This window comes from Octopus sinensis, linkage group LG17 (assembly GCF_006345805.1).
Source record: "Octopus sinensis linkage group LG17, ASM634580v1, whole genome shotgun sequence".
Classification (NCBI taxonomy): Eukaryota; Metazoa; Mollusca; class Cephalopoda; order Octopoda; family Octopodidae; genus Octopus; species Octopus sinensis.
This window is the reverse complement of record NC_043013.1, coordinates 15126091-15153293: the sequence shown is the minus strand read 5'-3', so window position 1 is coordinate 15153293 and position 27203 is coordinate 15126091. Positions and strand designations below refer to the sequence as shown.

The 27203-nt window shown below is 38.5% G+C and overlaps 1 protein-coding gene across 1 annotated transcript; it reads left to right on the top strand.

Annotated features, from left to right (window-relative positions):
- Positions 1-2: 2 nt before the first annotated feature.
- LOC115221084 (palmitoyltransferase ZDHHC13-like) lies at positions 3-26894 on the top strand. The gene is made up of 9 exons (XM_029791301.2): positions 3-610; positions 10461-10707; positions 12853-12985; positions 16641-16825; positions 17503-17742; positions 18805-18887; positions 22163-22255; positions 23965-24071; positions 25015-26894. The coding sequence occupies exons 1-9, from the start codon at positions 439-441 to the stop codon at positions 25465-25467; spliced, it is 1713 nt and encodes a 570-aa protein (XP_029647161.1). The 5' UTR covers positions 3-438; the 3' UTR covers positions 25468-26894.
- Positions 26895-27203: the final 309 nt, after the last annotated feature.

Sequence of the window (27203 nt, the reverse complement as noted above, 5' to 3'; positions counted from 1 at the left end):
CGTTTTTCTCCTAGTAATGTGACGGAGCAGCGTGCTGGAAGCAGTGGTTCAATCCCGACTCGTGAAAGGCCGCAGCGCTAAAAGCTGCTGATCTTATGATAGAAGAACAGAGTGGTAGATCTAAATAGAGAGACACAGAGATAAGGAGACGAGACAGAACGTGACGAAAAGAGCGAGTAGGCTACAGACAAAGCCATATATATACATAAACATATTTATATATATTTATACACACATACACATAAATATACGTACACGCAGATACACACACGTCTCTCAGAAGTTTCCTTATTTCAAGAAGGAGAAAAAGAGAAACATATAAAGATATATCTATATATGTCAAGATGTTTCGTAAATGTCAACGTTAGCTAGCTAGAATGGTGCTTATTGCTACGTGAAGTTGTAAAGTCAAGTGTTAACTGAAGGAAATCTGGTGAAATGGCAACAGTTTCCAGTCGAATGGATCGTCACGAGGAATTAGTCAATGCAAAGGATGCTGTTGGCAATACATCAGCAGAATATTCCATGTTGATGCATGGAATCAACACTTGTGCTGCCCCTCTTGTACATCAAATAGTTCGACAGAACCCTCAATTAGTCCATCAGAAAGGTCAGTTGTCTTATCCATTTCATTTTCTAATACTTTTAGAAAAATTTGGACGTCCCCACCATTGTATCCACTTTTCTCTTTTTCTCTCATTCTCTTTTCATCTTTATTTTGTTTTTCTCTTTGTCTTACTCTTTCTCTCACTTACTCTTCCTTCTCCTTTTCTGTCTTTCATCTCTTCATTTTCTAGATTTCCCTTTTCTCTCTCTCTTTCTTCACCCTCTTTTTCTCAGTTTTTTTTCCTCTGCCTCTCTCTCTCTCTCTGTCTCTCTCTTTCTTCACCCTCTTATTGTCTTTTTCTCTCTTTTTCCGGCCCTCTTCTCTCTCACTCATTAATCCTTCTCTCTTCTCATTTTCTTCGCCCACTTTTCTCTTCCTCCTATTTTACTCTCTTTCTTTTTCTTGTTATCTCTTATTTTTCTCCTTCTCTTTCTCTTCGCTCTCTTTTCCCTTACTCTCGCTTTCTCAACAGACATAAAGAAAGACAATAACTTCCTTGTTTCTTTGTTTTCATTTAACATCATTTTCACTTTCTCATTTTGTTTCCCATTAGTTAATTAGTCTATCGCACACACATTCTATCACTCTCTCTCTCTTGTCTTTCTCTTAGTTAATTAATTACTTTTTCTTTTCTTTTTGTTTTTCCTCATTTAGCTTTCTCTGTTTTACTTTCTTACTTTCGTAGTCGCCCTCCATGCTTCTCTCTTTCTCTCCTTTCCCACATAAATGTCTCTTTCTCTTCATTTCAATCTTCTTTATCAATCTACTTCTCTCTCTCTCTCTCTCTCTCTCTCTCTCATTTTATCGATCTTTATTAGTTTTTTGCCTCTTTTTCTGTATAGTTGCTTAGCACATCCGTCTCACTTTCTTCCTTTCTCTTTGTCGGTCTCTCTTTTTAATTATTCTCTTTCTTTTTCCCGTCTCTCCTTCTCTCTCTCTCACACACACACAAGTGTCTCACTTTTTTTTTTCTCCCCACCACTTTTTATTTATCTATTGATTTATCACTAGGAAGCATAACAAACAACAGATAGATCAAAACCCGAAAAGAAAATACGTGATGCTATCCGTGCCTGGAATGTTGTTCATTCGAATCTAAAGACCAAATTTCCTGTAACACTACATTGCCAATGTTAGTGATTTATAATTTAGGCTCAATACTCATTCTGGGGTGGGAACGTAATCGATTAAATCGAACACAATACTTGTACTTGACTTGCTCGTATTAATATCGACCGCGGAGTGATTTGAACTCAAAATGAAGAAGGTAACTAAATTTTACAAAGAATTTAGTTCAGTGCTTTACCGATTTCTTAATGTCAGTATCAGAACTCTTTAAGGGAAATCTATTATCGTACCCAAGAGGAATAAAATGTGAAGTTAACTCCTCTGGGTTCCTGAATTCAGAACAGTCTCCGAAGTAAAGGACTTTGAAAGTTACTCTGATGTCCCATCCCTTCTGTTGCCCAACAACCCATCAGATTATTATTGTTGCTGCTGTTGTTTGGTCCCAGGCCATCTCTGTGCAAGCAGACCGATGGCCAAAGGTCTTTCCAGTTTTACATATTTCATCTTCTCTTGGGTTATCCCGAACTACATTAACGTATAATTTTTCCGTGAGTAGAGAGCACATAGTTAATGCAAACATTCAGACCAGGTCCCGAGGCCTTAAAAAAAAAAATAATAAGGGAGTTTTAGCGCTTGGCGCTACACATCTACATTTGAATAATTAAATATACAAATAAACATATATATATACACTCGCGCGCGCGCATACATGTACGCTCATAAACATACACAGGCTCTCGTCACGATCTCTGGCTTCTATATCAAGCAGATCGAGTGACCAAGTCAAAGGCTCACTAAAAATAAAACGTATCTGCCACAGCTGGTTCGATTCACAATGTGACCACCAGAGATAATAACAGAAGTCGATGTAGGAGTCTCAACTACGAACATGGGGAACATTTTCGCTCACATTATTATTATTTAATTTTAACCTGCCCGCGAGTGAAGTACCTTTAGCCCATAAAAATAAAATAAAATTTTAAATGATTTCAGCTTCAAGGCGAAAGCAGTAATTCTATACAAATTTGTATACCAATGAATTTGTAAAATTAAAGATTCTTTTGTTTTTCTCCATACAAGTATTTTGTCCCTGGCCCATAAAGGTTCCCCACTAAACACACCATCGTTGACTTGCCGAAAATAGCGTCTCAGCTGCATGATTTGGGGCTCAGTCCCACTACATGGCATTTTAGGCAAGTGTCTTCTACTATAGCCCAGGTTAACCAAAGCTTCTCAAGTGGGTTTCATAGATAGAAACTGAAAGAAGCCTGGCTTATAATACATATGTGCGCGCGTGTGTGCGAGTTAATATATTATCAGCCAGTTGTCTACTTGTAATGAGGACGCACTACACGAGAAATGACCTCTTTTTTTAAGGTCTAAATGAATTTAGCACTGCCAATCATTGATAAAGACAGTATTATGGTTTGTTTAAACGTTTTGTTATCATAATGCTATTGAAATACATTGCGTTGCTTCAGTTAATTTTCAAAATAATGGGAAATTTATTAAAATATCTTTGTGGCCATGAAGCTGGTGTTTGGAATATAAATTAAAATAATGATGATAGGTCTGCTTAATGAAAAGACCGAACTGAAACTAATCAGCTATAACAAAATTACTGGAGTTTATGTAATGGAATCAACTAGACTTGAGATCAGTGTCCCTTCCCTGGAATACCCACTTTCTATAAGTTGTCACTATGGGTTCCCTCAGAAATAATGATAATTTGACTAATTTATACTGTAGATCCATTGGTAGTCTCATGTGGGTTAGTATATCAAAAGTATCAATCTCTTATGAAATTTACTTTTATGAAAGGTAAATAAAAAGATTAATAATGACATATAGTAATTTTTGAGTGGAGGATCCCTTAGACATGGAATGAATTTCAAGGGTTCCCCAAGAATACAAAGGCAGGAAAATGCTGCCTTAGACGATCAAGTGGGACCTTAAATCAATATCTGGTCTTTAATTTATATGGTAATATGGTATCTACCATAAGAAGTCACAACTGGTTGATGATCTCCATATCGGACGTCTGTGATTGCCAAACACTATCAGCTTTTGCTTTTGTTTGCGATACTTTAGATTCACGAGTTGGAGCTGGTTCAGCTCGTCTAAGGTAATGCCAACATAAATACAAGGTGGATGCTCCAGCATGGCCAGAGTCCAGTAAGTGAAAGTTGTAAACTAATACAAAGAAACTTTCGCATGTTGTCCAAATATTAAAAGGTCATATAAATACTTTATGATCTTTTCCTTGATTTCCCCCGAGATAATGAAATTATTGATTAATTTCCGGAATAGATGGAAGAATGGACACTAAAGTGGACAGACTGCTATTGTTTAGCAGTGGAATTTATTTATTTATTTTTCTTTGGATGGTTCGTATGACATGAACCAGAGCAAAGGGAAAGCTGGAGGAAGTAAGCAACTTCTACTCATTAACTGAGTTTGATGAGTTTACAGATGTAACCAACTGCATTATCTGATCACCATGGTTATGGTTCTATTAAAACATCCTACTTTCCTGCTACTGGTAAGCTTGGTAGCTGGGAGGGGTGCACCATTGCATTCTCCTGGTTAACTGGAATGCCCACTCTTCTACTATCTTGGTAGTGATCATCTTGGGATGACCACTTATGTACTCTCCTGCAAGTAGTCAACTTGGAGTGGCCACTCTTGTACTCTCACCAGAGGCAACTTAGAGTGGCTACTCTTGTACTCTCCCACTAGTGGCAACTTAGAGTGGGCACTCTTTCACTCTCCCACCCCCGGAAACTTAGAGTGGTCAATCTGGTGCTCTCCCACTAGAGGCAACTTAGAGTGGTCACTCTTGCACTCTCCCATTAGTAGCAACTTAGAACGGGCACTCTTTCATTCTCCCACATGTAGCAACTTAAAGTGGTCACTCTTGTACTCTCCCACTAGAGGCAACTTAGAATGGGCACTCTTGTACTCTCCCACTAGAGGCAACTTAGAGTGGTCACTCTTGCACTCTCCCACTAGAGGCAACTTAGAGTGGTCACTCTTGCACTCTCGCACTAGTAGTAACTTAGAGTGGTTATGCTTGTACTCTCTCACAAGTGGTCACTCTTCTACTGTTCTGCTAGGGGTCAACTCACTTGTTGCTCTTGAACTCTCCTGCAAATAGTCAGCTTAAGGTAACCACACTCGTACACTCCTACTAGGGATGACCGCATCTGCATGTCCATGCTGGTGGTTAAATTAAACTGACAACACTTGTACTCCTCCACTGGTGGTTGATTTAGTAGGAGTACACTTAAACTCTTCTCGTAGCACATTCTTGATAAAAGAGGGATTGAACCAAACCATTTTTGTCTTCATCATTTTATGTGTATTATTCCAATATCCTTTGAGTAAAATCCAAAAGTCCAACAGAGTTTAATATGAATCCATCCGAATGTAAAGCTTATAATAATGTAAGATTCTCTTAAAGTTGGTCATTCCCAGTAGAATCTTACATTGCTTATAAACTTTACATTTGGATGGACTCATATTAAACTCTGTTGGACTTTTGGATTTTACTCAAAGGATATTGGAATATTACACATATATACCATTATGCCTCTTCATCATTTTATTAATGTCTGCTTGATTACAATAGTAATGAAGAGGAGGAAAGGGCATTGGTGATGACAGCGATAATGTTGATAAGGAGTGGAAGAGGTTTTAGCATGGGGCTGTCAGTAATAATGTTGATAATGATGATGAAGAAGAGGTGGTAGTGGGGTGAGAGTGATAGTTTGTAATGTTTGTAATGATGAAGACGAAGACGTGTGTGATAAGAATGATAATGTTGATAGTGATGATGAAGAGGAGGTTGTGGTGTAGATGACAGTGATAATGTTAATAATAATTGGAGAGGAAGGAGTGGAGGTGATGATGTTAAATTTTCATAATGATGAGGAGGATATGTACCAATAATGATAGTGATGGCTATGTTATGCCTACATTCATCTTCTCACATGGCCTCACACTCAACATGGAGGCCTCCATCAAGGGCCTGGAGGAGGTCGTGCTGTCCTGGGTCAAAAGGAGGGCTGCTGGAAGACCCTACGTCTGGCAACAGGACTATGCACCATGCCACACAAGCAGGAGAATCCAGTCATGTTTGTCAGATAATTTCTGCGACCACATCACCCCTAACATCTGGCCACTTAACTCTCCTGACTGCAACTCCCTTGATTATTATGTATGGAGTGCAGTTGAGTGAGAGATCAACAAAACTCCTTGTAACACCAAATGATGAACTGAAAGCAAGGATTATGGCAGCATTCACCAGCTTAAACAAGGAGACCATCCAGAAGAGTTGCAGAAGATTCTGAAATTGTCCGGAGGCGGTTGTTGAAGCCAATGGCAATTTTATTGAATAAATTTACTCTTTAGTATTTCAAGATTTCAAGATATTTTTATGTAATTTTGCTAACTATATCTGATCTGTTAAAATGAGATGTCTGTTATTTTCATAATTTAGATGACAGTTTAATAACTGCCCTTTGTGTATGTATATATATATATATATATATATATATATATATATATATATATGATATAAATAACACTCACACACATACACACACACACACGTATATATATATACACACATATGCATATATGGGTACAGGATGTCGCCAACAGTAAACAACATGAAATACAAAAGCAAATGAGTTCAATTTGTTTGCATTCGGTTTCCACTGTCCTGTTTTTGTTCCCAAATTTGACCCTCCATAAATCTCAAATTTTATTTTAGTACTTACGGGAGCAACTGTCTTTGAAGATTCATATTTTCGTTCAATGCTCGAAATGAGGAGTAGATAGACAGCTGACAACTGATGAAGGGCCATTCTTTGTGTTACTTGTCTTGTTTTCCATTTGTTTCTTTTGTTGTTTGTGCATTGAACTCATTTGCTCTCGTATTTCACGTTGTTTACTGTTGGTGATGTCCTGTACCCATATACGCATGTGCATGTATATATATATTATTTATATTATTACTTGATGAACGTCACGCATCCATTTCCAAGTATATATATATATATACTTGACTACCTGTGACCTGTTGGGTCACCGAAAAAGTTTCCCAGCTATGGAGTTTTGTTTCGTGGGGTTTTTTTCATTTTCCAGGTTATTTCACATGCTTTCAAAGAATGTGACATCGAAATCACGCATAGACGGCTCCTTTGAAAGATTTGGCTGTTATTTCTTGCACCTCCTGCTACTATGTAACAGATATTTTGAGTCCTTTATCACAAATAGCTGTTACATGGTAGCAGGGCGTACTAGAAATAGCAGCCGAATCTTTGGCAGTGGGATATGTTGAATGCACTTGACGAAAACCTCTGGAAAAAAAAATATTTCACAACAAGGTTATGAATAGGTCTTTTACGAAATATTTACCGTATTTTTAAAGTCGTTTTCACATAAAAATATTTTTTAAATATGCCAAAAAATTTTTGTAATGGTATTCGCTTGAAAATGATTTTTAAAAAATATTAAAATATTGTCTGTTTAAAGAAAGCTAAAATATGAATACTTACTGTACAAAGAACTTACATAGTTGAAATCACATTCACTTACTCTTTTACTTGTTTCAGTCATTTGACTGCGGCCATGCTGGAGCACCGCCTTTAGTCGAGCAAATCGACCCCGGGACTTATTCTTTGTAAGCCCAGTATTTATTCTATCGGTCTCTTTTGCCGAACTGCTAAGTGACGGGGATGTAAACACACCAGCATCGGTTGTCAAGCAATGCTAGGGGGACAAACACACACACACACACATACATATATACATATATACGACAGGCTTCTTTCAGTTTCCGTCTACCAAATCCACTCACAAGGCATTGGTCGGCCCGGGGCTATAGCAGAAGACACTTGCCCAAGATGCCACACAGTGGGACTGAACCTGGAACCATGTGGTTGGTTAGCAAGCTACTTACCACACAGCGACTCCTAGAAATATTTCTAAATGATTGATTAAAATATTGTGTTTAACAAAAGTGAAAATAGAAACATTTACTGTAAGAAACAATTTGTATTTTTTTGTTAAGTTTAATTTGGGAATATTTTCCCATTATGCACCATTTTGGGTATTTATACCCCGAAAACCCCTATCTCCACAGCCACTTGTTTGATTTATGTGAAATTTGTTTTATTCCGTTCGTATTTACATTTCAGAGGTAACTTAATTCATAGTATTTTCTGCACTATGTACCAGTTTGGCTGGGTAACATTGCAAGCAAGCAAGATTCAAGCTGACTTTTAACATATTGTAGATTTTATATATATATATATATATATATATATATATATATGGGGGGCACCAAAATCTTTTATGTGCTTAAGGCTTCTATGGGCTTTAATCTGGCCCTGATGAGAGAGATATGCACACTGACAATTTTACATCCAATGAAGCCTTCTTGCTTTGTCTTTCTAGTCTTCACACGTCCTCTGCATTTAGGGTCCATGTTCCTCTACCCTGTAACATTACTGTTCATAAACAAGAGTTATACGATCTGCCTTTCACTTAGAGAGAAGCCTTTTGTTACCAACAGAGGTTATAGCAAAGAATTTTGCCAACATAACATGGCAGTCCTGGTTTAGAACGAATGTTGCTGTAATTTTGTCCCAGGAGACATCATCTCCAGCTGGCTATACGACACGATTTGTGTCCTTTATATTTTTGAACAAGGGACTCTAGCACCCCCACTCAGCTCAAAACAATATCTGTGTATCACGATTTCCAGGTTATTTCCCTTCATCAGCACAGAATAATTGTTTGGCTAGAGGTGTCACTGCCAAATTCCCATATATAAGGACACAAATCATGTTGTATAGCCAGCTGGAGACGATGTCTCCTGGGGCTAAATTACAGTAACATTCATCCTAAACCAGGACTGCTATGTTATGTTGGCAAAAAACCTTTACTCTAAAGTACTGTTACTGAATATCTCTCGTTGTGAGATTTACAAATAGTAATTTTCTAATTTATAGAGGTTGTAGCTCTCTGAACTTTTTTCACTCTGTTCTTTCCCCATCTGTCATGCTTTGAGGATATATACCACTGCTAATTAGGTCAACATCCTCTTGTGCCTCTCCCACATACAAATACTCCTTTCTCTTTTAACCTGTATATAATTACATTTCACCTATTGGGTGTCCATAGTTTGCATTGGATTCACTATATTGAATTTCTACTGGCTTCTTTTTTTATATACTGAGCAAAGCCATTTCCCTGATGGTAACAGGGTCTTGTCTGTTTTCTTGCTAATATTTTAACCCTTGCCAAGTTAACATTGAGGCCCTTTGATTAGAGGTTTTGCTTCTATATCTGGAATTTCTTCTCTAATAGCTCCTGTAGACTCAGCTATGTGGAGGCACATGGCCTAGTGGTTAGAGCAGCAGACTCGCGGTCAAGGGATCACGGGTTCGAATCTCAGACCAGACGATGTGTGTGTTTATGAGCGAACCACCTAAACTCCACGCGGCTCCGGCAGAAGGTAATGGCGAACTTCTGCTGACTCTTTCGCCACAACTTTCTCTCACTCTTTCCTCCTGCATCTTGCAGCTCACCTGTGATGGACCGGCGTCCCGTCCAGGTGGGGAACCTATACGCCAAGAAACCGGGAAACCGGCCCTTATGAACCAGGCATGGCTCGAGAAGGAACAAACAACAACAAACAACTCAGCTATAAGAATGAAGCCATCAATATGTTGTTGTTTCCATGGGGAACCAGTCTTAAACTCCTCTGTAATGGCCTGAGAGTCTGTGATAAATAGAAAGAGACTAAGCGCTAAGCCCTTGTAGAATGTGTGTGTGTCTATGGCTGCACATACGTTGTGTACTGCACCTTTGCAGTTCAAAAAATAACAAGTGACAAAATAACTACTAAACTGAAATTAGGGTTTATATGATTGACTAAACCCTTTGTGGCGGTGTCCTACTATTACTGAAACTAGTGAAAGAATAAACTAGAATTGAAATTGTAAAATTTTTATTCATCTAGGCCCATTGCTAGACTCTGGTACCTGGGGGTGCTTCAAAATATTCTGGGTGGAACACTAATTTATAGTAATATTCAAGCGGAATATCATAATAAGCGTATCACTGTAAATCTAAGGGTGTACCACTGAATACTGAGGGAGCAGTGCTTTCTAGTGCACCCCCTTAGCAATGGGCATGTCATCATCATCATCGTTTAACGTCCGTTTTCCATGCTAGCATGGGTTGGACGGTTCGACCAGGGTCTGGTAAGCCATGGAGGCTGCACCAGGCTCCAATCTGGTTTGGTAGTTTCTACAGCTGGATGCTCTTCCTAACATCAACCACTCCGTGAGTGTAGTGGGTGTTTATTATGTGCCACCGGCACAGGGGCCAGAGGAGGCTGGCAAACGGCCACAATCGGTGGGTGCTTTTACGTGTCACCGACATGGACGCCAGTCAGGCAGCACTGGCATCTGCCACGTTTGGACGGTGCTTTTTACGTGTCACCGGCACGGGTGTCTTAACTACAATTTCCATTTGATTTTTATTTTGATGTTGGTGTTGACGTATTTGACTCAATAGGTCTCCTCGAGAACAGCGGGACACTCTATGATCAAAGGTTAGCACAGCAGGCCTCACTTCATTTGTTGGGTCTTCACAGTCACAGCATATCTCAGGGGTCTCGGTCTTTGTCATTTCCATATCCTTGTATTCATCATAATTTATTTTTTGAACAATGATTAAAATTTTCACTTTTTTGTTCTGTTTCCAGGTTGGCATTCTCAGACACCATTGCACAAGGCATCTCTTGGAGGTGACTGGACTATAATCTACCTACTTTTGGAGGCAGGTGCTGACCCAAACATGTGTAATGACTTCGATGAAACACCTCTGCACTATGTGTGCCGTCGTGGAATTGCGTCCAATGTACACCTAATGTTACAACATAATGCAGACATCCAGCTAACAGACAAGCAAGGACGTTCAGTTGTGCACCATGCTGCACAAAGTGGAAGTGTGTGCGTATGAAATTTTTGTTTTTTATTGCACTTATAATACTGTATTATTATTATTATTATTATTATTATTCTGAGGTCAACTTTGCCTTTCATCCTCTTGGGGTCAATAAATTAAGTACCAGTAAACCACTGGTGTTGATGTAATCGACTAGTCCCCTCCCCCAACAATTCAGGCCTTGTGCCTTTAGTAGAAAGGATTATTATTATTCTGAGTTCAAATTCCACTGAGGTCAACTTTGCCTTTCATCCGTTCGATAAAATAAGTACCAGTTGAACACTGGGGTTGATGAAATTGACTTATTCTCTCCCTGAAATTGCTGGCCTTGTGCTAAAATTTGAAACCATTGAGGGGTAAATTGCCTGGTTTAGATGGTCTACCCTATGAGCTTTACATTTACATGCCAGATTTTTTTGGCGACCTCTTAGCATTTACTGTAACCAGCAACAGAATGAGAGAATTCCCAGTTTTGTGAACCAAGGAGCAGTGGTGTTGCTGAAGAAAGACCCAAACAAGGGATATTGTATTGACAACTGTTAAATGCAGGGTTCAAAATTTTGGCCAAGGTGTTAGCTACAACATTGGTGCTTGTCATCAGGGATCTGGTAGGGGAGACAGAGACATACGTCATCATGAAAAGATCCATCCATAATAACCCCTACCTCATGCAATACATCATTGAGAAAGTGGCTAAAGAACCTGGCATGGGTGGGGCCCTGATCAATTTAGATCAGTCTAAAGCTTTCGATAGGGTCAACCATTTATACCTCAAGATAGCTAGTTTTGGACCTGTATTGAAGGGCTGGATCACTGCAATGCACATCAGTGGTCAGAGTGAACAGTCACCTCTTAGAACCGTTCAACATCATGCGCTTGGTCCGATAAGGTTGCCCCCTCTCGTCTCTCTTGTATGTACTGACTCTTGAGCCACTACTACACAAACTGGAGGCATTGAGGGGTATCCCATGTGACCTAAGGTGTGGGAGATGCGTGTTGGCATGTGCTGATGATGTCACCATAGTGGTGTTAGATCATAAACACATAGAAATGATCGACCCTGCTCTCAGAGACTATGAGGTGGTTTCAGGAGTGACGATCAACCAGGAAAAATCAGTGGGCTTGCGGATCAGCACCTGGAGAAGCAAGTGCATGCCATCTCACTGTGTTGTTGGATGCTGGACGGACAGACCGTTAAATTGCTCAGGGTCTGGCTCGGTCTTGACCTCCAGATGGACAAAAACTGGGATGAGGTAATGAGTGGGGTGACTACTTTCACCTAGAAATGGGCTGAGAGAAAGCTATCCCTGAAAGGTCAGGCAGTGGTGACTAATGTGTATATGATGTCCATCATCCACTATTGCTTGACTCTCATGCCTTGTTCTGACCACTGTCTGGTTATACTGGAGCATAAACTCTTCCACTTCTTCTAGTGAAATATGTCACGTATAGTACCTACATACAGCTCAGTAGACTGGGTTGTTGACAGTCTAGTATCTTCTTATTACATTCAAGTATGCAGTGTATCTTTTCTAAAAAGCAGGCTATATCATCATCATCATTTAATGTCCATTTTCCGTGCTAACACGGGTTGGACGGTTCGACCGGGGTCTGGGAAGCCAGAAGGCTGCACCAGGCTCCAGTCTGATCTGGCAGTGTTTCTACAGCTGGATGCTCTTCCTAACGCCAATCACTCCGTGAGTGTAGTGGGTGCCTTTTATGTGCCACTGGCACAGGTGCCAGGGGAGGCTGGCAGCGGCAACGATCGGTTGGTGCTTTTTACGTGCTACCGGCACAGAAGCCAGCCAAGGCAGCGCTGGCATCGGCCACGTTCAGATGGTGCTTTTCAGTGCCATCGGCACAGGTATCACATCTACAATTTCCATTTGATATTTATTTTGATGTTGATGTACTTGACTCAATAGGTCTCCTCAAGCACAGCAGGTCATGTGCCACTGGCACAGGCAATACAATAGGACATATATGTATTTTTCTTATTCCATCCATCCACATATTCATGCATACATGTTTCTTTAGTTTAGCAGTTGGATAGGTGCTTACAGATCAAATATAATGTTGTTTAGCCCTGTGTTAACCTTTATTGAGCTGACCTTGTTGTTACTGGGTTTTCTTTGCTCTCTCTCTTGTAGGTGTGTTCTCCATTACCTCAACAGCGTCCATAATTTGAGTCTTCAATCAATGGACAACAACCTCCAGACTCCACTCCATATTGTCTGTCAAATGGGTCACTTAGAAGCTTTGAAGTATCTCACCAAAAATCAGGTTTTTCTAATGCTTTTTTTTACATATATACATATTGTTTGTTTTTTACCATTTTAAGGGCAGTAGAATTGCTGAATCTGTGGAATGACAGTAAAAATAATGCTTTACAGTATTTATTTACATTTACATACTGAGTCAAAATCTCAGCAGGGCCAACTTTATCTTCCGTCCTTACTCAGTTGATAAAATAAGTGCCTGTTAAGCACTGGTGTGATATAGTCTGCTCATCTCCATCATTCCAAATTTATGGCCAAATAGCAATTCTCATATAAGGAATTGCTATTTTATATTTTATATTAATTCCTGCTGTTTGTAGTGATTTTTTTTTTCAAAATAGAAACCACAAAAAAAATATATAATGGCTATTTCCATTGTTGTTTAGCCCCACTACACCCTGTCCTTTCTCCCCAAAACGCAAGTTGTCTGGAATTCTTTCTCATTTATGCTTTCCATACAGCTGTTGACTTTCAACTATTTAATTAGATTAACCACGCCAATCTCACACATCTTAAACAACTTGTGAAAGCTATAGACAAAACCACTACCTCTAGGTCAGCGCTGTTCAAGCAATCCTGTAATCGAAGATATTACAGTTTTAACAATCCCTTCTTTCTTTTAACAATAATATACCTAGAATTGCATTATTGGATGTATCTCTTGTAAGACTCTACATTGTGATTTCAGATGGATTTGGCTGTTATTTCTTGTAGGTTGAGTGACAACACGGTGGCTCCTCGATGGCTCGTGTTGGGACACAGTTTCTACTTTTAGTTGGAGTAAGTAGAGTTATCTACCTTACATCTCCCCATTCTGGATGTAAGGTATAAATACACAGCCTAAAGCTACAGATACTGGTTTATCTGGATGTTGTCATTTAGCCCTAGGTGAGGACTGGCCTGTTTATATTCGTGTAGCATAACATGGGAGCAAGACAACAACAACGGCAGTATACTTACATAAACACACAGGAGGCGTAACTGTGTGGTTAAGAAGATCACCTCCTAACCATTGATACTGCTTGTACTATAACATCATTCGGAGGCGCAATGGCCCAGTGTTAGGGCAGCGGACTCACGGTTGTAGGATCGCAGTTTCGATTCCCAGACCGGGCGTTGTGAGTGTTTATTGAGCGAAAACACCTAAAGCTCCACGAGGCTCCGGCAGGGATGGTGGTGATCCCTACTGTACTCTTTCACCACAACTTTCTCTCACTCTTACTTCCTGTTTCTGTTGTACCTGTATTTCAAAGGGCCGGCCTTGTCACTCTCTGTGTCACGCTGAATATCCCCGAGAATTACGTTAAGGGTACACATGTCTGTGGAGTACTCAGCCACTTCCACGTTAATTTCACGAGCAGGCTGTTCCGTTGAACGGATCAACCAGAACCCTCGTTGTCGTAACCGACGGAGTGCTTCCCCCCACTATAACATCAGATAGACTGAGGCCTTGTGAGTAGATTTTGTAGACGGAAATGGAAAGAAGCCCATCATATATAAATATGTATATCAAGGAGAAACCACTTTTAGTCACCTTTGATAGGCAGTCTCAACACCACATTTTTCAGTTGCAAGCTGGAGTTTTAGTGATAAACCAAACTGAACACTCAGTACTTTATGTCAGTTATACTTTGATAAAGAATATAGAATATTATTTATTCAAGGATTTCTTCAAATGTTGTGTAGCAGCAATTATTTAGAAATCTAAATGCACCACTATTTGAAATAAATGTAAAATAATAGGCGCAGGAGTGGCTGTGTGGTAAGTAGCTTGCTAACCAACCACATGGTTCCGGGTTCAGTCCCACTGCGTGGCATCTTGGGCAAGTGTCTTCTGCTATAGCCTTGGGCCAACTAATGCCTTGTGAGTGGATTTGGTAGACGGAAACTGAGAGAAGCCTGTCGTATATATGTATATATATATAAGTGTGTGTGTATATGTTTGTGTGTCTGTGTTTGTCCCCCTAGCATTGCTTGACAACCGATGCTGGTGTGTTTACGTCCCCGTCACTTAGCGGTTCGGCAAAAGAGACTGATAGAATAAGTACTGGGCTTACAAAGAAGAAGTCCCAGGGTCGATTTTCTCGACTAAAGACGGTGCTCCAGCATGGCCGCAGTCAAATGACTGAAACAAGTAAAAGAGTAAAGAGTAAAAGAGAGTAATACCATGATATGGAGGTATAATATGAAAACAGCACGGCTCCCATGACTTTCGGAAATATTTTTTTCACACTGAAGCATGGAACAAATTACCTGCATCATTTAATGGCTGCCGAGACATTGCATCCTTTAAAACCTCCATGCTTCCTGAAATCTGCCAACACCACACCTGATATCCCCACCTCCTTATGCATGCACACATATATATCATGACTCATACACTGTTCACTTTCCTGGCATTTGTACATAATTCTATGTACTATACATTCACCTTTGATAAGTTGTAGTGCATCTGAGCACTATACACAATAATTTCATTCATTCATCATCATCATCATCATCGTTATTATTACTATTATTATTATTGTTATTATTATGACATTTCAAGGTTCTTTTGGTGTTTCCTTTGAAATTATTGCAAGTTATAAATTTCCTGAAATTCTTCAGGCAGACTGTTGCATTTGTGTTTTTTTTTTATTGATGCCAAAAGGTCCTGTGATATAAAAATTATTTGGGCCTCTTGTTTTGGTAAGTAATTTTTGATAAAGTCTGCTTATACATAGCTTGGACACCACCATGTGTAGTCATTATTGTTAGTATACACACACACACACACATGCAAATAAACACTTGACATATACACTCATACATATAAATACATATGTATATAATATATACATGTAAACATGTACAAAAATGTACACATGCATATATACATGTGTATAAAAATATGTGACAAATATACAACCGTGCACCCCATGTGTGTGCATTAAAAGCACATGTGCCAGTCTATGCAGAAAGCACTCATGCTGGTCCATGTAAGTGGCACCCAGCACATTCTGTAAAGTGGTTGGCATTACAAATGGCATCTAGCCATAGAAACCATACCAAATCAGGCTAGAACTTGGTACAGCTTGCTAGTTCTGATGAAACTGTCCATCCCATGCTAGCATTGAAAACAGGCATTAAATGGTGATGATAATGTGTGTGTGTATACACACACACACACACACACACACACACATCTACATACAAATGTGCATGATATACATTCACCCACACACAAACACTAACATATACAAACCACATGTGTATGTGTGTGTGTGTGTGTGTGTGTATTTGCTAGCATATCAAGAGCTATACCACTCTGTGACCCCACGACACATCTTGTATGCACATAGTTTACAATGCATACATAATATATAATTCCTATATATATATATATATATATATATATATATATACACACACACACGATGGGCTTCTTTCAGTTTCTGACCCCCATATCCACTCACAAGGCTTTGGTCGACCCAAGGACACTTGCCCAAGGTGCCATGCAGTGGGACTGAACCCAGAACCATGTGGTTGGGAAGCAAGCTTCTTACCACTCAGCCACGCCTACATATATATTATCACTTGAACTCTGTTATATATTCTATATTTATCTTTATAATAAATGTATTTGACGTATTACTAACGACTTGTTTGTTTGTCCACAGCGTTCTGATGTGTTCCAGAAAGATGTCGACGGAAATACAGTGCTACACCTAACTGCAAAGGAAGGTTTTAGCCATATTTCTTGGATTTTGTTGAATGTTGGGGATTGTAGTCTGTTACGCATGAAAAACAAACAGAATATGACGCCACTAGACCTGGTTCTTCAAAATCCAAAAAAAAAGAACGAGTAAGCTTAATTTTTCTTTTTTGTTGTTTAGTTTTAACAAAGCAGTCTTTTTCATCAAAGGCATTCCATCCACGACCATATCATCTTAGTTTCTCTGCTGCAAGTGTATCCATTAAAACTAAAAAAAAAAAAAAAAAAAATTCTTGTTTAGTTTTAATGAAGCAGCCCCTTTCATCAAAGGCATTCCATCCATGACCATCTTGTCTTAGTTTTTCAGCCAATGCATCTAGCCCTACCTTATACTGTGTGTCTTTCCATATCAAATACTTCATCATAATACTCCTCATCTGCAACACAAGTCAGTAGACATTTATGTAACTGAATGTTTGTCAATTGAATTAAGATCCTAAAACTAAGGTGCCACATAAAAAGCAATAGCGCTGGTGCCATGTATAAAGCACTGGTCTTGGTGCTGTGTAAAAAGCACCCAATACATTCTGAGGAGTGTTTGGCATTAGGAAGGGAATCCAGCTGTAGAAACCAGGCCAAAACAGTCTATGGAACCTGGTACAGCCCCTGGCCTTACCAGTTCCTGTCAAGCCATCCAACCCATGCCAGCATGGAAAACAGACATTAAATGATGATGATGATGTTTGTCGATTCTCTCTTTCTCTTTCTCTTTTAAATCATCACATATATTTCACCAGAATCTATCTCCATTCTTTCTCCATTTGCAGCCATAAACAGCTGGTGTCTCTCCTGTCATATATGTCTTCAAAAAACAGCAACCAGAAACCTCCAAGTCCATTGTTTATCTGGTGGCTTCAACTACTACAGCCCTGCCTTGTCTATACCAGTATGCTTGTTATTGCACATATGACGGGAGACCAGTACCAAGGCGCTGTTGCCATCTTTGCTCTCCTCTACTTTCTATTTCTTCTCAGGAAACATTCACACAGAATGAATCATGTATGCAAGTAAGTCGATATTATGTCTCATATTTAATCCTTTAGTATTTAAACCAGCCAAAATATTCTACCTATTTCCTGTTCAAACCAACTAGATTGGGTTTCTCACACCTGTGGTAAAATGAATGTCATTCAAAAAATATACAATCTCATCATCAAAATCTCAAAGGTACAAGATTATGGCTGATTAATTCAAAACTAAGTCAGTAAATAAGAATTGTAATGCAATTTAATTTGAATGCTAAAGGGTTAAGGCAATGAACTGGCAGAGGTGTAAAAAAAACAAAACAAACTGGGTGTGTTATGATTAATGCTCAAGAAAATTGGGAGAAGTCTTTAATGCTTTGAGCCTGTTCTCTTCTACAGAAAGGGTAGATGAGGGGAGAGAAAAATAAAGAGAAAAGAATAAGTGTGCCTAAATTGAATGGTCACCACATGCTGAAAGGACTGGAAGAGGAAGAAATGGGCATTGTGTGTGTGTGTCTGTATTTGTCTGTACCCTTGTTTTGATATTATATGCTGATTGTAAATGAGTACCCTTGCCATTCAAGCAGAGCTGTGCCTTTGCAAACTTCTTAAAAAAACATTTCTGACCATGGGGAAATATTACCTTGCTTGAAACAGGTAAATGGTGTGGCAGGAAGGGCATCTGGTCATAGAAAATCTGCTTCATCAAAATCTATCTGAGCCATGGAAGCATGGGGAAGTGGACATTAAAAGGATGAGGAGCATGTTGGTGGTGGTGGCAGTGATGTGTTCGTGTGTGTGAGTGTGCTATCACCTTGTCAGTACTTATTTCAATGTGTTTTTTCTTTTTATTGTTCTTTAACCTTTTTGATACTAGCCTGCCTGTGACCAGTTTTGGTCCTTGTTTTAAAATTTATCTAAATTATAACTTTCCATCAAAATTTCAAGTTAATTTATTGTTCAAAAACACCAGCAACATAACGACGTCTGTTTTAGTAAATTAGACTTTATTTTTAAAATTAATCGAAATTAACCCAGTATATTTCAACAGAAATATATTAATAACAAAATGGTTAATATTATTTTGTCCCTTTGTTTTCTCAGATGGCCGAACCCTGTTTATGCTGGGATGTTTTCTGCCGGTCTCCTTTATTCAATATTTACCTACTTTTTGATTTTATTACCAAGTATCCTTTTTTGGTAACACAATTATCTCCCATGTTTGCTTTGCTCTCTGTTTCTCATCTTCATTCTTAGTTGTGCCTTTAAAGGGGCCACTCAATCTGTTAGAAATAGCAGCCAAATTTCCCCCAAATCTCATCCTATAAATTTAAATAAGGAATGGGCACTTGAGAAAATGTTGGAATAAGTCAAATGGGACAGCTGTTTGGATGCCCAGAATTTTGCATGGGACTGACATAAACACTTTCCTTCTCCTCATATGCATAAAGAGATATATACTCACACACATAAACAGAGAGAGAGAGGTGGGGAAAGAGCAAGAGAGTCATTAAAACGTCTAAATAAGTTAGTGTTGAATCAATGATGCTAAAACATCACATACCCAGAAAAGTACATACCCCTTTAAAAGCAGGATGGTCGAAGTTGGAATGGCCTAAAGCATAGATCTGCTTGATCAAAATTGATTGGGACTAAACAACGACAGTAAATCCTGTTGTATTTGTTTAACTCCAGGTCAACCTTGACCAAGCAGACCTGTGTTCAGAGTCATTTAGCCATGATAATTTCATCTTATTTTATGCACAGTATATCCAGGACTACATTTATCCAAAGAGTTTTTCCTTCGTTTTTATTGATAAGATGTGATTTGATGGAGATTTGGCTGATATTTCTTGCAATAGTTGTCATTTCTTTGGCTTGAAAGAGCTCCTGAGGTTTTAAGAACAAAAAAAGACATATTGGCAGATGTAATCTGGAGAACCCTATGTTGGAAATAAGATGGAATGATTGGGATATGTTTGATCACATGTTTTCTCAGTTCAGGGCTTCATCAGAGCTAAACAGTAACAACCACTAGTATTTCCTTTGTCAAATAAGTAAAAAATTAAAAACACAAAATCGTGATTTGAACCCAGTTCCAAAGGACTCTAAAGTTGATGCATGTGTGTGTAAAACCATTAAGTCAGGAGATAATGAGAGATGAACATATATATTTATTTAACCACCTGACTTCCATAGGATCATGGTTGTTTCACAACCTTACTCTTTACTCTTTTACTTGTTTCAGTCATTTGACTGTGGCCATGCTGGAGCGCCGCCTTATTCTTTGTAAGCCTAGTACTTATTCTATCAGTCTCTTTTGCCAAACCACTAAGTTACGGGGACGTAAACACACCAGCATTGGTTGTTAAGCGATGTGGGGGAAAAACATATACACACACACACACACTTACATATATATGTATATATATATATATATATATCTATATATATATTATATATATATATATATATATATATATATATATATATATATACATTTATACGACGAGCTTCTTTTAGTTACCATCTACAAATCCACTCACAAGACTTTGGTCGGCCCGAAGCTATAGTAGAAGACACTTGCCCAAGGTGCCATGTAGTGGGACTGAACCCGGAACCATATGGTTCGTAAGCAAGCTACTTACCACACAGCCACTCCTGCGCCTATTCATGTATTATTAATTTCAGTATGGCAGAAATTACGCGTTCTTGTTTGGGTTAATCTATATGCTCAGCATGACCACCAAGGTTGGCTTTGCCTTTCATTCTTTCGGGGGTCAATGTAATTGACTTACCCGCTTCACCAAAATTGCTGGCATTGTGCAAAAATTTGAAATAAATATGTAATAAAAAATAAATAATCTTGAAATAAATCTTGAAATCTTGAAATAAATAATCTTGATCTGGCAGAGTCTCGACAGCTTGTTGGCATTGGGAAGGGCATCCATCTGTAGAAACTCTGCCAGATCAAGATTGGAGCCTAGTGCAGCCATCTGGTTCGCCAGCCCTCAGTCAAAATCGTCCAACCATGCTTGCATGGAAAGCGGACGTTAAACGATGATGATGATGATGTATGCTCAGCATTATACAGTACAATTGTGTATTCACAAATTAATGTAAATAACGAAAGCTAGCTCATCAGATCACCAGAACATCGATATTTTCCATTACATGGACACTACATTACACTCTTTTCAAATTGATTATTATGTAGACTGTTAGCCGAATCCAAAGGAAAAACTTCCTGTGATAGCCACACAATTTTCTGAATCCACACCTTATACTACTCATTTATATATATATGTAAGCCAAATCAGACTAGAAGTTGATGCAGCTTTCCAACTTGCTAGCTGTAGTCAAACCATCCAACCCATGCCAGCATAGGAAATGGCCATTAAAGGAGGATGATGATGATGATGATGTACATATGCGTGTGTGTGTATAATATATATATGTGTGTGTGTGTTATATATATATGTGTGTGTGTGTGTATATATATATACACACACACATATATCTATATATGTATATATGTGTGTGTGTGTGGTATGTATATATATATATATATATATATATATATATATATATATATATATATATATATACACATATATATATAGCTGATATTATAGCTCAAACGTTCCATGAGTCCACAGTTTGTATTGCCACATTGCTACTTGAGTAGATTGACCTGCTACAAATAGCAACCAAATCTTGTGTGGCTGTGTAGTTAAGAAGTTTGCTTTCCAACCATGTGGTCTTGGGTTCAATCCCAATGCATGGCAGTTTGGCCACTTCTCTTCTATAGCCTTAGACTGACCAAAGCTTTGTGTAGTTTTGCTTGATGGAAACAAAAAGGAGCCCGTTGTATGCGTGTGTGTGTGTGTATCTATCTACCTATCTGTCTATCTGTTTATCTATCTACGTATTTATGAGTGTGTACCCATGTCGTGACATCAGGTCATTGTTGTAAACAAGCATCACTGTCAAACAAGCAGTGTGGTTCGTTTCCAGTCTTCTGTGTAAAAGATGTTGAGCCATGGGGAAATATTACCTTGCTTGGAAATAGGTGAGGGTTGGTGACTGATAGAGCATCTGGCCATAGAAAATTTGCTTCAACAGATTTCATCTAACCCATGTAATCACAGAAAAGGAAGAACAAAGACATATATTATTCTGTTGCCTGCACCATCACATTGATAGAGTATCATTTATGGGAGAAGCCTCACTTGACCTGCTAGAAAAAGCAGCCAAATTTTTTTTCAGCTTACTCTCTTCTGCCATTAAATTACAGAATGGTCACTTCTGCTCAACAAGGTATGACCTGAGGTCAAACAACATCAGCAACCATGCCGCCCACCGATACTAGCGTTATTGCCATCTTAATTTACAATCATGAATACGTGTTTTGTGATGACATTGACTTAGATATCCTACCATTCCTTAATTCAACTTTCAGATACCAGAGATTATATATTTTTGCATTGTCTTTCCCCATTTTTGACGACCCTTTTGTTGTATTTATACTGGAAAATGCTGAGGACCGATCCTGGTAGGTGTATTATATTTTTTGTATTCAAAGCAAATATTATAAATTTGTCTTTACAGGATCCAGAGCCAGATGATGTGATGACTGGCATTACACATTAATAGAGATAATTTCATGGTTGTCATCACAGGATCCAGATTCTGGTCATGTGATAAGGTGGTTATCATCACATATTGATAGAGACAATTCTATGCCTACCCTCACATATGGTCACAAACGTTGGGTAATGACTAAAAGACTACAGTTGTGAATGCCAGCAGCTGAAATGGGGTTTCTTGACAGAATGTATAGCTCTGAGATCAGGGAGTCTCTCCAGGTTGAGCCACTACTCCACATTGAGAGGTTATAGCTCCAGTACTCTTGGACATGCGATTAGAATATATTTCATCTGTCTTTTAATGTTCTGAGTTCAAATACCATTAATGTTGACTTTTCCTTTCATCCTTTTGAAGTCAATAAAATAAGTACCAGTTGAGCACTGGGGCTGATGTAATTGATTTACCCTTTCCTTCGAAATTGCTGGCCTTGTGTCAGAATTTGAAATCAGCGTTGCCGTCGTTGCCACCGCCACATTGTCTGTCTCTATGTTCTGAGTTCAAATGCCAAGGATGACTTTGCCTTTCATCTTTTCAGGGTTGATAGAATAAATACATCAGGGTTGATGTAATTGACTAGCTCCCTCCCCACAAATTCCAGGCCTTATTATTATTATTATTATTGTGAAGGTACATTGTGAAGGTACATGGTCTAGTGGTTTGGGTGTTGTACTCATGATTGCAAGATCGTGGTTTCAATTCCTAGAACCGGTGAAATGTTGTGTTCTTGAGCAAAACATTTCATCTTGCATTGCTCTACAATCACATTACCACCTGATGCATGGTACACAGTGCTCCTGTTCGGGCAACGTCGATTTGATGGAGGAGTAAGCTAATGTACAGCACCTGCATTTGATCACTATAAACAAATCATTTGTACAGGTCGTTCAACAAAAGCTGAACACTCATATGTCATCTTTGACGGGAGAGTCCATTATTGTTGTTGTTGCTGTTGAGCGAACGGTCTTCGTCCCAGAGCTCACAAGATGGGAGAAGTCCAAAACGTGGTCCTTTGCTATTCGTAAGACCCGCAGAAGAGAAAGCAGGTCAACCCGCGACACCGAGAGCATCGACGGATGGATGAATGCGCATCCAGGCTCAGCAGTTATGTAGGAAGTCGGGGATAAGAAACAGGAAGAAAAAGTGAGAGAAAGTTGGGGCGAAAGAGTACAACAGGGGTCGCCACCACCCCCTGCCAGAGCCTCGTGGAGCTTTTGGTGTTTTCGCTCAATAAACACACACAATGCCCGGTCTGGGATGCCCTAACCATTGGGCCATTGCGCCTCCCTGATGTTGTTGTTGTAAATATTTTTTTAGGAAGATGCTATCTTGAGGTTCAGTGGTTTGGTGACAACAAGTCTCCTCAAATCTTAAGAATCTTTAAGATTCTTGCAGAATACAAGGTTGTACTTTTCTGCAGGTTGATAGTGCATGCCTCAATTCCAATATCCTTCATTCCCTTAGGTATCAGTTTGAGTTTTTATGCCAAATGCACCAATTACCACAGGAACTATTGTCACCTTTGTGTTCCACAATCTCTCTGACTAGGTCCTGGTATTTCTCAATTTTATTTTTTCAAATTCTCTGGTATCCATCATTTTATTATTTACTCTTCAGGTACAATCCGGTACTCCCTGTCTAAAGATGGCACTAATTGCCCTTATACACTAAAAGATCTGTGTGTTCCACCATTGAAAGTCGAAATATTTTGTGAAGAGTGTGAAGTAAGTTAAACATATCTTTGATTTTTATACTAATTAAATTTTTTTTTTTTTGTTTTTTTTCCCACTATTTACATTGTAAAAATTATTTCACCCACACACACACACACTTTCGTATATATGAAGAGATACTAAAAAAAAACTGGAATCTTGCAGTATTATTTTATTCACTTAGATTTACATGTTTATAATTTTATCACCTTCAAAGTATTCTCCATTTGAAACAATGCATCAGTCCAGGCAATTTTTTCTACTGTGGAAGCATGTGAAAAGCACCCAGCATCACTACAAAATCAGCATTCCTGCTTACTGGTATGAACATCATCCTAAGCCAGTCGTTGAAGGTAAAAATGTCACTATCCTCTGGGATTTTGCAGTCAACACCAACAGAATCATCCTGGCTAATCAAGCATAATCATTAAAGACAGGGAAGAAAATACTTGTAGACTTATAGATATAAGTGTTCCCATTGATAAAAATATATCTATCAAGGGATTTGACATTATCAAAAAAATATAAGGACCCAGTGATTGAAATACAAAATTTGTGGTATCTTAAAAAGAGAACTGTTCTTGTTATTGTGGGTGCCCTAGATATGATAAAAATGGATGTCAGAAACATCCAGATAACATCCCAGGAGAACCATGTCTCAGAGAAATCCAAAAGACTGTTCTGACAAGTACTACCCACATCCTTGGAAAAACCCTATCCATTTAAATGTCTGTTTTGTATTACCTGAAGATATTTTGCTACTTCCCCTCCACAAGCTTTCAGTCATACTTGTAACATCTCTTATCCTTCATTCGCCCCAGGACACTGGGGTATCTCAGCAAGTGACTGTAACAAACATGCAGGTTAAAAGTAAAAAAATGATAATAATAATATAGAATTTTCATTATGCAATTCCTGTCTATTTTAATTTTAATAATTTTCTTTCGTTTTCTAGATTGTCCGAAGTCCTCGAGTGAAACATTGCCGCCTCTGTGTGACATGCTTCCAAAATATGGACCATCATTGCCTCTTTCTGCTGAAGTGTGTTGCGAAGAATAACCACACATTGTTTGTGTGGTTTCTTATTTGCTGTGCAGCCAGTCTGAGTTTCTTCCTCCTCACTGCATTGCTGTATTGTATTAATGTTTACAAAGACTTCACCGTTCTCGAAACGGTCGTCATACTGATACGGAGCAACATCTGGATCTTGACCCTCTCCACCATGGATCTCTTCTCCCTCGCTTGGATTCTCACGTTGATCCGATTCCAGTTTATCATAGTTTCTCAAGGGAACACTACATATTTCCAAAAATCTGACAGTGTTTTGACATCCACTGAAAAGCTGTTGAACATTGCATATTTCTTACAAGGAAAGCAACCGTTCGCATCGGATCCCTTTGCAGCATAATACTACTTGAGATCATTCACAGACATTAAGTATTTTCATTTTACCAATGACACATGCTCTCTCTCTCTCTCTCACACATGAACACACACACTCACACATACATATTTATTAAGTGCTACATCAAACATGTGACACAAACGCAAATACATAGTGGTTAATGAAACACACTCACATTAAGTGTTATATACCACAAGTGACACATACATGCACACAACACAACGCATATTAAGTGCTACATAAAACGTGATATATATTGAGTGCTACATAAAAGATGCGACACATATAAAATGCTACGTAAGATATACCACACATGTATTAACTAATGCATGAAACATAACCTACATATATTTTAAATGGTGCGTTCTACTTGTAACAGATATATTAAGTGCTACATGAGTCATGTGACACATTAGATATTACATGAAATATGATTTACACAAGTGCTACATTAGACATGTAATATATATATACTGATTGCTACGTAAGACATGTGACATATATTAAGTGCTACATAAGATGTATGACATTCATATTAAGTGCTACATGAAACATGTTACATGCATATTAAATGCAATATGACGTGTTACACACATTAAAAGCTACAAGATGTATGTGACACATGCATTATGTACTGCATGAGAATACATAAGACTGGTGACACTTTAATCCAGTGGTTCCCAACCTGTGATCTGTGAACCCCTGGTGGTCCATGAACATGCTAAGCTGACAGCCCTTTCAATATCTGGAGTCCATCGGAAAACTCATTTAAATAAAAGGGGTCTTTGGTAGTGAAAAGGTTGGGAACCATTGCCTTAATCAGATAAACCAGTGGTTCTTGACTTAATGCTATTGTCAAAGAGGTGCTATGAGGGTATAGGGGGTGTCCAGAGGGGGTTGTGAATTTTTTAGATATAAAATATTTAGACCAAGTAAAATACAATACACTTTTCAAAAAAATCTTTGTCAGGGGTAGAAGATGAGTTAGACAGTGTATTATCAGAGTGCAGAAATAGTGACTGATGAAACACCCAGATACAATATAATTTCATTGTATAAGACCTCATCATTTTTGGTTATTTCCATAAAAATTTAACATAGGTGAGTGTTAGTCCATGCAAATAATCTAAAAATGAAACAAGCTGGATGGGATAGTATAATACATAACCATTGTATAAAATCAGTGAGTAGCCTCTGTGTAATTACAATAACATTATGTAACACAAATTTTGTCCTTGGGTAGCAATTGTTATTTTCTATTTGCTTACCCCTAGAAAGAATGGCTAAGATTTCCTTTGGACTTTGCTTTTGTTATATATATTCAAATCCCAAAGAATCTCTCCCAACACATGGCTATGATGCTCCCTGCCACTACTCCTGCTCATGATCAGAGAGGCACATGTCAACCACTAAGGGACATGTTTGAGTGGTTACAGTAGTCAAGCAACTGACAAGCAAATCTGTGGTATTGAGCAGAATATTTGCTATAATGATATTTCTGCTTCAGCAACTCAATGCTGAATCTGTCTGAAATGTAATGGAAAATAGGTCCAGGTCACAAAAGTAAAGTTTGAAGGCAATAATAGTCATTTCCTTTGATTTCAAGCTAGAATCAAATAGGAAATAACACTAACCAAAGACAAAAAAAAAGAAGAAAAGAAAAATTTTGTTTTGCAATGTAATCTGCTGGGGGGGGGGGGATTTTCAAAACACCATGGGTCCACTGTTACACCTTGTCA